Consider the following 14,668-nt stretch of genomic DNA (forward strand, 5'->3'; position numbering starts at 1 on the left):
ATGCTACTTTTCTTTAAACTTTTTATCACTGTGAACACTGGACTTAATTCCATTATACTTCCTGATGCTTCTTTTTTACTATCCATCTATATCTGTCTGTCTGTCTGTCTATCTATCTATCTATCTATCTATCTATCTATCTATATCTTGCTCCTTTTCATTATAGATAAAAGAGTGACCACTAATAACTACATGACACAATGAATACTAGTCTCCTCTGCTAGCACCATTAATCTAAAACTTGTCTGTTCTGCTTCAGGCAGATCTTTTTGGACAACAAAAGAAAGCAGTGACATTCTTTGCCAAAATACCACAAGATTGGTCTCTAGGCACTTACTACTTACCTCCTCTGAGTCCTCTTGAGCTAGGCTGTCACCATCTACATTGCTCTCAGCACCGCTGCCTTCCATGCTTCTACTAGCATGGCCCATTAAGCTCCCCAAGTTTACCTTCAGCCAACAAGCCGCACTGTCAGGCTTGACACTGCAATACCCAACTCCTGATACCAGTTTCTCTATTAATGTTGTTCCGTTGCTGTGAAGAGACCATGACCATGACAGCTCTTATAAAAGAAAGCATTTCACTGGGGCTTGTTTAAAATTGCCATCATGGCAGGGAGCATGGCAGGGAGCATGGTAGCACACAGGCAGACATGGTGCTGGAGGAGGAGCTGAGCGGTCTGCGTTTGGATCTGCTGCAGGCAGCAGGAAGAGAGTCACTGGCCCGGGGCTTTGGAACCTCAAATCCCACTCCTAGTAACACATTTCCTCTAAGGCCACACACACTCCAACAAGGCCACATCTGCTAATCCTTCTCAAAGAGTGCCACTTCCTGGTGTCAGACCAAACTAACCAAGCAGCACTCAGAGAGCCTCATGGGCCTGAAACACAGGTAGTTTTCGTAAGATCTATCCCCATCCTGCAGTTTTTTATAGCTTCAAAAGTTTGATTAACAGTGCTGAAATCCCTGTGTACATCACTGTCTGAGGTTGGTCTCTGGGTCTCATGACCTCTGAAGTGAAGTTTCCAGTGCAGGTTAAGCATGTTTACAGAAGCAAATGGTGTGGATAATGATTAGGACATCCTTTCTTTAGCAAACAGGGTCTTATGTAAATAGTAGGTGTGTTGACCATTCCATAGGGAGCTTTGTATGAGCTTTTTCAGGAGAGCAGAAAGGAGCTAGCAGGAGGACAACAAGCTAAGCCCAATAAAATGTGACCCATCCTGTCCTTAGTTCTGTGGCTCTCAGCCAGGGACCGCTGTGGAAGGCAGTAGGTGGATTATGTTGGATTCATATCAAAATGATAATTATATTCTCTTCCTTTCATCAGTGGGAAGAAAGAGGGTTTTGAGCTTACAGGTTTAAGTTCACCATCAAGGGAACCCAGTTCCCACCAGAAGGATTAACTGAAGCAGAGATCACAGAGGGAAAAAAGGAAAAAACGAACCTCTGTTTATGACTTACTCTCCGTACCTTTTTCATAACCCAAGATCACCAGGATAGCACTGCCCACAGTGGGCCGGGTCCCCCCACAGTAAACATTTAGTCAAGAAAATGCCCCACAGACATGCCCACAGGCCAGCACTACAGAGCCAGTGTCTCAATTAGGTTTCCTTGCTCTGCATTATTCAGACTTGCCATTTGGCCAGCATTTTCTTTTAGTGAGAGAAAGCCTGCCACTTTAAGGAAAACATGTTTAACGTTAACACACAACTATTACAGTAAGTTTGATAGCTGATACTTGAGTATTTTTTCTCATGAGATTGGTGATGGTACGAACAAATGTAATTTTAGGCATCTGCAAAGAAATATGTCAACATTAGGGAAATCTGCTTACTCCAGTGAACCAGTATCTTCAGATGAACAGTGCATGATTATAAAAATAACCCATTCAAAGTGCAAGATAAGTGAATGAATTTAGCAGAATAGAGTATATGCAAATGTTCATTGATTAGGCTTCACATTCTGCATTGTATGATTTGAAGGTTAATCAATTGTTTAAAATGAGTACAAAATGCTACTTTCTCTTCTACCTATACCCCTGTGTGAGCTCTGTGGCTCCTGTGAATAAAACTAAAGGCCTTTGTACCAGTGTGAAGCAAGTCCACTCTTTTAAGGGCTTTTGTTTTGAAAACCTAATTTTCATAAAAATATGTTGGATTATTTTATTTGTTTTCTTTCTTTCTTTTTTTTTCTCAAGACAGGGTTTCTCTGTGTGTCCTTGGCTGTCCTGGATTTGCCTTGTAGACCAGGCTGGCCTTGAACTCACAGAGATCCACCTGCCTCTGCCTCCCCGAGTGCTGGGATCACAGGCGTGCGCAACTGCGCTTGGCAAGTATGTTGTTTTTAGCATAACTGGGTTAGTGTTTTTAACATGATACCTGTTTGAAAGTTTGAATTTCTAATGGACTATTTAGGAATGTGTCTCATATAAACAAAACTGCTGTGGGAGTCCTTGGTACTTCTTAAGAGTATAAAGGGCCTTCCAAAAACTTTGGAGCTGCTGACCTTGACCTGGATATGTACCTGAAAAATTGCAAGTGAGACCTCTTTTATGGATTCTCAAGCATTAATAGTACTACTGTTTAGGATTTAAGTAACCAGTAGGATATATTAACAATAGGTGTTCTTCCTTTTTCACTTTAATTTTTAAACTCATTTATCACATATATACATTTGTACAAATTTGCAGGATGAAGCACTATCCTTAGAAGAAATAAGAATTAGAGTAGTACAGATACTGGGATCTCTAGGAGGACAAATAAACAAAAATCTTGTGACAGGTAAGCTTTTCCCTAAAATAATCCTGTAGATACATTAGTACTTGGAGTTGAAAATGTGCCTGTTTATTTTTCACCAGTCTTGTCTGGACAGCAGCAGCTAATATTCATACTGTGAAGTATTTCCTTTATGTTGTACCCAGCTCAATATTATTGCCACTGCAGAAATGAGCACCAGTTTGGGCTACCATATCATAGTTTTCTATTGCAGATATCCTCAAAACTGGTCAGTTTCACTTTGTCCTGTGTGGTTATATTCAGAATCTGAAATCATATTCTAAGTCCAGCACATACTCTCTACTTTTCAAAACAAGTTGGAGCCTAGAGTTGATCAGCTCAAGAAACATTTTGTCAGCCGGGCGTGGTGGCGCACGCCTTTAATCCCAGCACTTGGGAGGCAGAGGCAGGCGGATAGCTGTGAGTTCGAGGCCAGCCTGGTCTACAAAATGAGTCCAGGACAGCCAAGGCTACACAGAGAAACCCTGTCTCAAAAAACCAAAAACAAAACAAAACAAAACAAAACAAAAACAAAAACAAAAAACAAAAAAACAAACAAACAAGAAACATTTTGTCTTCTCTTTGACATGAATAAACTATGAAGCCCAGACTGGCTGGCATAGAACATGGTATACAGACTAGGCAGGCTTCAAACCTAGAAAGATCTACCAGCTTCTACCTCCTGATTGCTGGGATTAGAGAGGTCTGTGCAACCATACTGGGCTTTCAAAGACTTCCGTCTTTACAGGCATCGCCTTCTGGCCTTAGGTGTGAGACAGCCCCACCAACCGTAGCCTCATGGGAGAAGGCTAAATTTAATATTCTCAGTTTTGTATTTTTATTTTATTATTTTAGATTTCATGTTTTGCCTGAATGTATGTATATGTACCACATTAATGCCTGGTATCCATGGGGTCAGAAGGGAGCATCTGATCCCCTGGAACTGGAGTTACAGATGGTTGTGAACCAGCATGTGGGTCCTGGGAACCAAACACAGGTCTTCTTCAAGAACAGCAAGGACTATGGACCACTGGGTCCTCTCTCCAGTGCCTAAACTTAACACTTTAAATATGTGAATATCTTTAGAGTGTTTTTATATAAGAAAAACTCAGCTACTTTTACTTTTGAAATTTAGTGGTAACTGGAGACTTTTAGGTCTTTAAGAAGTTAGAACCTATATGTATTTTCAAGAGGCAGCGTTGGCACTGTTTGCCTGCGTGTGTCCGCGCACAGGAGCATGCTCATGTGGAAGCCTCAGGCTAATGTCAGGAGTCTTCCTTGATCACTCTCTGTCTTATTCTCTGCGGCAACATCTCTCAGTTGAACCAAGGGCTCGCCTACATGTCTAGTTTAAGTAGCCACCTTGCTTCAGGTATCTATCTCAATACAGGCGGCCTAGGCAGGCTGCCATGTTCACCCAGTATGTAGGCTTGCACTCACAATCCGAACTGTGGTTCTCACGTTTGTATGGAACACACTTAATCCACTGAACCATCTCCATAGTCCATTTAAAAGAGGAATTTTGTTTTGCTTTGCTTTGATTTATTTTTTGAGAAAAGGTCTTAGGTAATCTTGGCTGGCCAGGAACTTGTTAGGATGCCCTGCTTCTGCCTCCCAAGTACAAGAATTAAAGGCGTGTGCCACCACACCTGGCTAGGAGGAGATTTTGTTTTTAATTATACATATTATTTTCTGTCATATGTTTTAAGTAGCTCTCACTGAATTTGGATATTCCTAATGAGTCATGGTTTTAGTTAGGTTAAATTTAGAAAGAAGAGTATCAGTGGTTTTAATATTCTTATGTATCCGAAGCAGAACAACAGAAAGACAGAGTGCCTCGGAAGCACCCTCATTTAGCTAGCGAGAGGTGAGAGGAAAGATGTTGAATGAAGAGACCTTTTCTAACATGTCTTCATCAGCTGCATCAGGAGGAAGAATGAAGAAGTATGTGGCGTGGGACAGGGAGAAAAGACTCACCTTTGCCGTTCCCTTCAGAGAGATGAAGCCGGTCATCTATCTGGATGTCTTCCTGCCTCGGGTCACTGAGCTGGCTCTTTCTGCTAGTGATCGGCAAACTAAAGTATTCTTTTTTCTTCATTTATTTCATTCTTTATAGTGTATTGCTTTAAAAACATGTACATGTTGGTTAAGAAACAGAGGCTGCGATATACTAGCCATTGTAACATCATTACTTTTAATTTTTTTCAGAAGTAGCTGTCACTGATAAATGAAAATTAAGTATAATTCATTGTAATAGATAACCTGTCAAAGCATACATGTACCAGATGTTCTTTGTCACAGAAAATGCAATGCAAAATATGTTTTAAAATGATACTTGTCAAGAATTTGATGACTCCTTTAACCTGGGAGATTGGTAACAGATCAACACAAATGTTACCAGTAATTTGTAAACTTTTCTATTTTTTTCAAGACAGCATTTCTCTGTGTAGCCTTGGCTGTCCTGGACTCGCTTTGTAGACCAGGCTGGCCTGGAACTCACAGCAGTCTGCCTCCTGAGTGCTGGGAGTGCCTCCATGCCCTGCTAATTTGTAAATTTTTAATATGCTTCTAGAATGTACTTAATAAGGTGGTATTTACAAACGAAGCCAGGGTGTATGGTTCTAAACTGTGTGAAATATTTTTTATGAATGTATTACCCTCAGAATCTAAAATTTTAAAATTTCAATTCTTAAATCTTGGATCAAGATTAAAGAGAGCAAAAACATTAATTTTATATAAAAACTGCTATTTTCAGTTTTTTATTTGGAGTACAGAGTAGTTACCCACAATAAAAGGTTTTCCTCTTAAATGACTAATGTAAAGAAAGAACTTCAGAATACTCTCTTGTAAATGTGATGACGAGAGCTCTGTTGAACTTGGTCCCTCTTAGGTGGCAGCTTGTGAACTGTTGCACAGTGTGGTTATGTTTATGTTGGGAAGAGCCACTCAGATGCCTGAAGGCCAAGGCTTGCCTCCCATGTACCAGCTCTATAAGCACACATTTCCTGTGCTACTTCAGCTCGCATGTGATGTGGATCAAGTAAGTACAGGATTATGATGATTTAAATAATTGCAAAAACCACACATGGTAGTCCGTGCTTAGAATCCCCGAGCTTGGAAGAGCCAGAATTATAGCAAATGTGGGGCCAGCACACACATAACACAGAAAAGGAATGTGGTCTCATTGGCGTCACTGTTGCCTGCCTGTTACCGTGTACAGTGTAAGTTACATGGTCCAGTGACCTGGGCATTGGAACATTATTTAAATAACATTTTTATTTGGGGGCAGGTTTTGAGACAAGGCTTCTCTGTGTAGTCCTGGCTGTCCTGTAACTTACTCTGTAGATCAGGCTGACCAGGAACTCAGAGATCTGTCCGCTCTGCCTCCCAAGATGAAAGATGTGCTAAGATTCAAGTCTTCTAGATACAAAATGTTTAAGACTGTATCGGGGAACTGTTTTTTTCTTTACCTTCAATTGGGGCAGATAGTTTTTCTTGATACACGTCTATGTGGCGTTCTGTGTGCTTGTGTTTTCACGGTGTGTGTTATTCCTTGGTTTGGGAAGTTTTCTTCTGTTACTGAGTTGAAGATCTAGTCTGTGCCACTGACCTGAGGCTCTTCCTCATCTATGCCGATAATTCAAAGATTTGGTCTCTTCATTGTGCCCTACGTTTCCTCTGTCTTTCTTTCTTTCATTATTTACTCAATCTTTGCTTGTTAGGTCTAGTTTCTCTACTTTCTCTTAGAGACCTGATATTCTGTCTTCTGCTTGGTTCATTCTACTTGTAAGGCGTTTTTTTGAATTTTCTAGTTGGATTATTAGTTTTTTCCGCCTTTATTTTAGCTTGAATTCTTCCACATTTCTGTCTCCTATTGAATTCAACTTTCAAGTCCTGGTTTGTCTCCTTTTGGTTTCAATCGATCTTAACATTTGTGGGTTTTTGTTGTTGTTTGCTTTTCAATTTGTTTTTTGTTTGTTTGTTTCTTCTTTAAACTCCTTGAATTCTTTGGCAAAATTTATGATTGCTCTTTTCGGGTCTATGGCCTGGAGTTTGTATAGGCAGTTCTCCTTGGAGAGCATTTCTGTAGGACTGGTGGGTTTGGAGGTGGTGGTGTGGGCACTGCACGAGAAGACTGTCAGTTGTGGGTGGCTCAAGCAGGGATGTCCAGGCTCAACAGAGGTACTAATGTGGGTACTGGGCTTGACTTGTGGTGCTAGGGAGGGTGAGTGACAGGGAGGACCAGGCCGACTCACCTGCTAAGTGTAGGATTTGGCTTGTAGGAGAGAGACATTGGACAGCACAGGGTCCTGGAAGGACCTGAGAATTATGGGTAGGGCAAGCAGGACTGCCCAAACTAAGCCTAGAACTAGGCACCAGGGACCGATCTGGGGCATTTGAGAAGATATATAGAGGGACCCGAGAGGTACACGACCTGGCTCTGTGGAGAGGCAGGCTGGATGTGCTGTGTGAAGAGCCTGTTGGTTGTGGATGGCACAGTCTCCTGGCTATTCAGACTGAGCCTGGGCACTAGCTCTAGTTTTAGGCTAGATCTTGGACTTCAAAGAGGATGTGTGGATGGAAGGCTCAGGCACCTAGACCCTGACACAAATTTAAGTATCTTAAATTGCTCTCCCAATTAGATGAACAGTATGCTTTAGTATGTATGTATTCCTCTCCTGGACTCTGTTCATCATGAAACTGAACGAGAGAAGCTAACGAAACAGTGAAAGCTTTGTTTCATCTTGCCTCGTTGAAAGTGCCATTTAAGTGTTTAACACTCAGTACATTTGTTTTCATAAAAAGGCTGTAACTACATTAGGAATGTCTCCTCAGGTGACAAGGCAGCTCTACGAACCACTTGTTATGCAGCTGATTCACTGGTTCACTAACAATAAGAAATTTGAAAGTCAAGATACTGTGGCCTTACTAGAAGCCATACTGGTAAGTAGCATTTGATTATTTACCGTTGATTCCAACTGAGGGCAGAAATTTAATGTACATTTAGATCTTTATGAAAAGTTCCTTGTTAACATAACAAAATGTAGTCTATCTCTAGACTGTCTTTTTTTCTGACACAATACTATATTTGTTTTTGTAAATGACATTTTCAGTATCGATAACTAAGATTTAGTCAACATGTATATTTATTCTACTTTCTTTTCCACCCTTACCCCCCAAGACAGGGTTTCTCTGTGTATTCCTGGCTGCCCTGAATTTCTCTTTGTAGATCAGCCTGGCCCTGAACTCACAGAGAACTGCCTGCATCTGCCTCTCGAGTTCTGGGATTAAAGGCATGCGCCAACATGCCAGCTTTATTCTGCTTTCTAAGCAGCTATAAGTTTTTAAAAATTATATATATTAAGGGCATAAGAGAGAAAGAATATGTGGTGTGAATATGTTATAGGTGTGAGAAGTAAAATATTCTTCATTAATAACAGTAGTTTGTCTCTTTAATTCATGGTACAGTATTTAATTCAAGAGTACAGGGAATTTTTAGCTTCCCTGATTTTCTCTTGCATTCAGATTCATCAGCGGGAGGGTTTTGGAGTCTCTGAGGTGGTAGAGGTAGTCATTAGGACCTGCTCACTGGGTCAGTGAGCTGAGCTGTACTGGTTTTGATGTGTACTTATTTTCATCTATTTAGGGGAGATGGAGTTATATGTTCATGTTAGAATCTCCTGCGCATGCCTGTAATTGTTACACTTGTTCATTAGAGACAGGAGGATTGAGTTTAATACCAGCCTCAGCGGCATAGCAGTTTTATACAAGCCTAGGCTGTACAGAACCCTTCTTTTTAAAAACGAAAAATTTAAATAAATAAAATAGCAAAAGTTCCAGTGAAATACCTAATGTCCAAACATGTTTCAATTCTTTCTTCTTGCAAACTGATTCTCTATGCATCTGTCTAACATTTTCTATTAAGTTGGAGCCAGCAAAAACACAAGTTGACAAGAACATCAAGGAAGAAGAAATGTCGTATATTTGTGAGGACTCCTGTTTCACCATTTTGCTGTGTGGAATATTTAGTGGAATCACACATCAGTGTTTGTTCAGGGCAGTCAGGCAGTTCATCACCAGCTTTATTGTCAGATTCACTCAGATCATATGCCTTGTTATGGGCAATGAACAGTCACTGGATGACATATATATATATAATAGCTATATATAATACAGTTCAGTGTATAGCCCAGGCTGTACTGGAACTTACTGAGTATCTCAGCTTAGCCTAAAACTCAGAGGGTTCTTGCCTCAACCTCCTGAATGTTGTCATATATACTCACACAAAATAGTTAATCAATCTATGGATATAACAATAAACAATCAATCTGTCTTTGTCTTGATTAAGGATGGTATTGTGGACCCTGTTGACTGTACTTTAAGAGATTTTTGTGGACGGTGTATTCACGAATTCCTCAAGTGGTCCATTAAGCAAACAACACCTCAGCAGCAAGAGAAGAGTCCTGTAAACAGCAAGTCACTTTTCAAGCGGCTCTACAGTCTTGCTCTTCACCCTAATGCTTTCAAGAGGCTAGGCGCAGCGCTTGCTTTTAACCACATCTACAGGGAATTCAGGTGTGTAAGCTTGGTGCCAAGAAAAGATGTGTAAGACAGCTCTTGAAGCCTTTAGTGTGATTTTGGAAAGTGCCCTGATGTTTAAGTCCATGTATTTTTATGTCAAGCATTTATTACATAAATATGTGAGAGATGGTGAACCAGGTCGTGTCTGCTGTGGGAGAAAATGGGAGGCACCTCTAATGATATGGAGTCTCAGGAGTTATGGGATTACAAAGTGAAGTTAAACTTTTAGCTGTTTCAAAAGTCCAAGAAAGACATTTAGTACATAAAGATGATTTATTCATTAATTCATTCCTTTATTCAGCATTACTTACTAAATACGTGGGAGCTGAAGGGATGAGTCAGCTATAAGAGCACATACTTGTCAGAAGAGGACTGTGCAAGGAAAGAAAGAATATCTTATACAGGCACCGTGTCAAATTCTGCAATATAAAATTATAAATATAAATTATAGCTCTTCATGAGGGCCACCATTGAGAAAGATACTAGAATAGAAAAATGTAAAGCATTATGGCTGAAACTAATTTCATTAAATTGTGATTTGCTAATAATAGATGATTACTAAATTTATATGAGAATTAACTAGAGCTTGAAGCCATATGTTGTTAGCTTTTTAAATGTGGAGACCTGTATGTACAGAAGAATGTGTAAAATATAGAATGTTTATAGAGTGATAATAGCACACCAAATTGCCACATACTCACCCTCCAAGTTGAGAAACAAGTTACTCAGAGCAGCAGAAGTTAACCCTTAGAGTTTCTGAAGAGAAGAGCAATGGCCACGCGGGCAGATTCACAGGCTCTCTCCTCTGCGCTCCCTTCGTGGAGAGAAGAGAACAACATTATTTCACAGTCTCATCTATTAAAAGGGCAGAGCAGGTCTCCTGGGAGTGTGACATGAGCCTTAGAGGTGACATGCTTTCCCCACCTAAAATGTACCTCTGGTCATCCGATAGCCCTGCAGCTTTCCACAGACACAAAGGGGAAGGTGCACTGAATCACAGGTTGCCCTTTAGGTTTGTCCCTGATGAGAGCTTTATAGGCTGTGTGAATAGCAAGACCTGTAGTCTGGAGACTTGCCCTACAAAATAGTTACTTTTCTCAAATTTCATGTTACCTGTTGCCTTCTTTTCTTCATAGTTTTATTTAGAAATATAAACCTTAACTACATAGTCTTGACATTTTGGAAAGTGACGAGTGAAAGCAGCTAGCTGCCAGTTCTTGGTGCTTGAAACCACTGTTGAGGCTAGCTTCACAGACAAGTATGATAGAACATTCAAAAAAGGTGTCCTGAGGTGGTCTTGTCGTTGTATGATCCATATGGCATATTTGCCCACATTTGATGACTGCACCAGGTGTGGTCTTATGAGACTGTCGTTATACATAAATTCTGTTATTGGCTAAGATGCTGTTACACATGATTGTGATGTCCATCAATAGAATTCTTTATGTGCATTATTATTACTGCATTGGTACAAAATTAATTGTAATTTTGGATCTGGAACTTGCTCTGAAGACCAGGCTGCCACTATCCCCCTAATGCTGGGATTAAAGGCACATGCCACTACAGCCTGCTTTAATATTTTCTATTTTAATTTGTGTGTGTGTGTGTATTTGTATTTGCATTCAGGCCATAGTACATGTGTAGAAGTCAGGGGACGACCTGAGAGATTGATTCTTTCCCTTCCACCATATGGGTGCCTAAAGTTAAACTTAGAGCACCAGGTTTAGTAGCCAGCGCCTTCTTCTGAGCCACCTTTCTGCCTTTGGTTTATGTCACTGTAATGTGGATTTCACACATTGTTATTTAGCTAATGACTTATTCTTGTTCTTTATTTCACATTTATTTTATACTACAAATAATGTTACACAAAAAGCAAATCTAAGTAATTCTTACCTGAGGTAAAAGGGTTGTAAGGCAGAGGCGCCAACTTAGGGCACACACAGCACACTTGGCTGAGGAATGGACAATGAATGTGCAGTGCAGCGGTGGCTCAAATGTTCTCTAAGAGATGCAGCCTTGAAGAAGAGGAATATCGTGGCCTTACAGGGACCAACTGAGAGCAACGGCTGCAGCTGATCTTCAAGAGAAGCTACCAGAGGGCTCAGCATGGGCCGCTCAGCAGCCGCTTGACTGTAAAGCAGATTGGGAAAGCCTCTTGAACTGACCGGAATTTACAAAGAAAAATATGTATCCCCTCTTGCTCTACGCAACAATGAGCTTGGATTGTGACATGCGGAGGACGTGGATCGCGTACAGCATCCGATGATGACCACCTGACAAACAGCTCCCAGAGCCAGAGGCGTACCCAAAACAGCCGTGCTTACCGTTGGGTAGTCTGGTGCCAGCTTCCTCCACTACAGCAGTGGTTCTCAGCCTTCCCAACGCTTTAGTCCTCATGTTGTGCTGCCCCCAGCCAAGAAATTACTTCACTGCTACTCTATAACTGTGATTTTGCTAGTTATGAATCATCATGATATGTAAATAGTTGATATGCAACCGCAGGCTGAGACCCCCTGCACTACAGCTTTCTGAGTCCTGTCTTATCTCACAAGTGTGGTCAGCAAGTTGATAAGATGCACAGAAACTGCACGGCCTGTGGCAGGCACAGATCAGCATGAAGAGCCCCGCTCCACACAGTCCTGCTGCACGTCATAGGATTTCTAAATTTAGACAATTCTTGTGCAGAATTTTGCCTCATCCAGTACACTCACTGCACCTCTCACCAACTGACAAGTTTTGTAAAGAAAATACTTCCACAATCAGTGTATACAAAATGTTCTTTAAGAGTTCACTGAATCCTGAAGCATGGATTTATTTCTGATACCAGAAAGAAACACTGTTTAGAATGGTTCATATTTTGATTAATTAAGATGTATTTGATCCTAGATATAATAACTTAAAATTCATGGCCTGATACTATAGTTCAGTTACTCAGATCTTGATATTTGTTTCTTTCATAAAAAGACAAGCTAAACTGTTAGTTAGCCTTTATATTGATAGTTTACTGTGGACCAAAATGTTTGCAATTCAAATTTTGCCTTAGCTTACATTTGATTTTTGTTGTGTTTTGTTGTGTTGTGTTTTGTTTTGTTTTAGACAGGACTTCTCTATAGCCTTGGCTGTCCCGGACTCACTTTGTAGACCAGGCTGACCTCGAACTCACAGAGATCTACTTGCCCCAGCCTCCCGCAGTGCTGGGATCACAGGTGTTTGCCACCACGCCCGGCTTGATTTGTTATTCTTAATTTCCAAGAAAATGCATTTTTTGAAACAAGTGGACCACTCTTTCTTTAGTTAGTGCCTGTGCTATGTAGGCACTGAGTTCCAGCTCAGCCTGGACTATTGAGTGAGACTCTGGCTCAAAAACACATGCGTCTTTATTTTATTGATGTGTTCTTTCCTTAGGGGAAGTGTAATGTTTGTTATTTTGTAGGGAAGAAGAATCCTTGGTTGAACAGTTTGTGTTTGAAGCCTTAGTGACATTTATGGAAAGCCTGGCCTTGGCACACGCAGATGAGAAATCCTTAGGTATGTGTCATCCTAAGTGTTGTACCTACGTACTGATCCTGATTGCTGCAGAATCCAGAGTTCTTTCCTGAGGTGGTGTTTTTCTTTTTTGCACATTACTCTTAGAAGATCTGATAAATGTGAAGGGAAGATACACCGTTTTCTCACACACAAATCCAGTTTGTAAAAAGTTTTCCTTGTGTCTTCTTCCTCCAAGACTCTGTCTGTGCTCTCAGAAGTCCTGGTTGGTGAATTCTGGGTGGTTACGTCCTTAATTCCATCCTTTTCTATAGTGACTATATATTAAACTATAATGTAGTTTATCCTACAGGGGAAAGAGAAGCCAAGGAACTTATAACCCATAAGAAATGGCTTTGACCATTTCTTGTACACCAACTCTGGCCTGGATTGGGCTATGGTCAGACAGGACTAGTCTGTCATGCGAGTTGCTGGTCATGTATTTCTATTTGAATGTGATACTCCTTTTTGAGTATATATATATAAAATATACATGCATATGTCATGCTTTCCTGCAGTCGTGAGAATAGGTTTTATTTTAGGATTTGAAATGTAAGTCACTTATTTTAATTTCATATTTTGAGATGAAGAAATACCAAATCTATAGTATTACCTTGCTAATCACAAAGTTAGGGCAACAGACTTTATTACTTTATTAATGATAATCTGCTGTATATTTTCTATGAAACTTTTCGTACTGGATACAAATGCAGGTACAATTCAGCAATGCTGTGATGCCATTGACCACCTAAGACGCATCATTGAAAAGAAGCACGTTTCTTTAAACAAAGCAAAGAAACGACGTTTGCCACGGTAGGCGATACTGTTTCTTCTCTTTAACGCAGCACAGAGCTGATTTCCATCTGATGAAGGTTGTCAGAGGAATGTGTACAATATAAAGAAGCATCTTATAAAGAAGAGCTGTGTAAGAGTGTGGCATGAACAGTCAGTTTTCTACTTTAAGTTTGAAAATACTTGGTTTCAAGAAGACAATATTTGATTACGGTTTGTATAGGTGTTCAAGTCGACAGTAAGTTTTGAAACCGAGACAGGCATTGTAGTTTACAAAGTTTGAAAACAGGTTTCCTAAGTAATTACTTAACTAGACTGTTCATGAACTGTTTCAAAATAAGTTTTGTAGTTTAACAGTGAGTAGAGCAGACAGTGTGCGTTCAGATAGTCAGGGTCAAGTTACCAACCCCTACTTAGGCTAGAGATCTAGTCAGTGACTATTTAAACAGCCTGCCTATTGGCACCTTGTTAACAGGGTTTCCAGGAAGTCTTTAGGGAATGCCATATTCAATAAGATACAGTCACTGCAAGGATAAAGTGCATACTTAGGTTTATGATACACTTGGACAATCTAGCTCATGTAAGAGTCAGAGGTGAACTCAGTCTGCCTGGCTTCAAAATACATCTGTTCAGCACGGCTCAGGACCTTATGTGGCATAGGAGTTGAATCTCTGAGTAGCGATTAATTTATTTATTTTTTGTTTGTTTTTGCTTTTTTTTTTTTTTTTTTTTTTTTTTTTTTGAAATAGGGTTTCTCTGTATAGTCCTGGATGTCCTAGAATTTTTTCTGTAGATCAGGCTGGCGTCAAACTCACAAAGATCCGCCTGCTGTTGCCTCCGAGTACAGGATGGGGTTAGAGGCATGCACCTCCACCACCCGGTTTACTTGTTATTTTTATTTTATTTTTTCTTTAAAGATTTATTTATTATGTATACAGTATGCGTCAGATCACATTATAGATGGTTGTGAGCTACCATGTGGTTGCTGGGAA

At 40.3% G+C, this 14,668-nt stretch overlaps 1 protein-coding gene across 1 annotated transcript in view; it reads left to right on the top strand.

Annotated features, from left to right (window-relative positions):
• Positions 1 to 14,668, top strand: part of Prkdc (protein kinase, DNA-activated, catalytic subunit) — a 181,501-nt gene that overhangs the window by 34,111 nt on the left and 132,722 nt on the right. Inside the window, exons 23-29 of the mRNA XM_051150565.1 lie at positions 2,693 to 2,783; positions 4,697 to 4,857; positions 5,668 to 5,817; positions 7,614 to 7,721; positions 9,127 to 9,353; positions 12,793 to 12,887; positions 13,598 to 13,697. Of these exons, the coding sequence (XP_051006522.1) occupies positions 2,693 to 2,783; positions 4,697 to 4,857; positions 5,668 to 5,817; positions 7,614 to 7,721; positions 9,127 to 9,353; positions 12,793 to 12,887; positions 13,598 to 13,697 (932 nt within the window). The remainder of the gene's footprint in view (positions 1 to 2,692; positions 2,784 to 4,696; positions 4,858 to 5,667; positions 5,818 to 7,613; positions 7,722 to 9,126; positions 9,354 to 12,792; positions 12,888 to 13,597; positions 13,698 to 14,668) is intronic.

Source organism: Acomys russatus, chromosome 8 (assembly GCF_903995435.1).
Source record: "Acomys russatus chromosome 8, mAcoRus1.1, whole genome shotgun sequence".
Taxonomy (NCBI): Eukaryota; Metazoa; Chordata; class Mammalia; order Rodentia; family Muridae; genus Acomys; species Acomys russatus.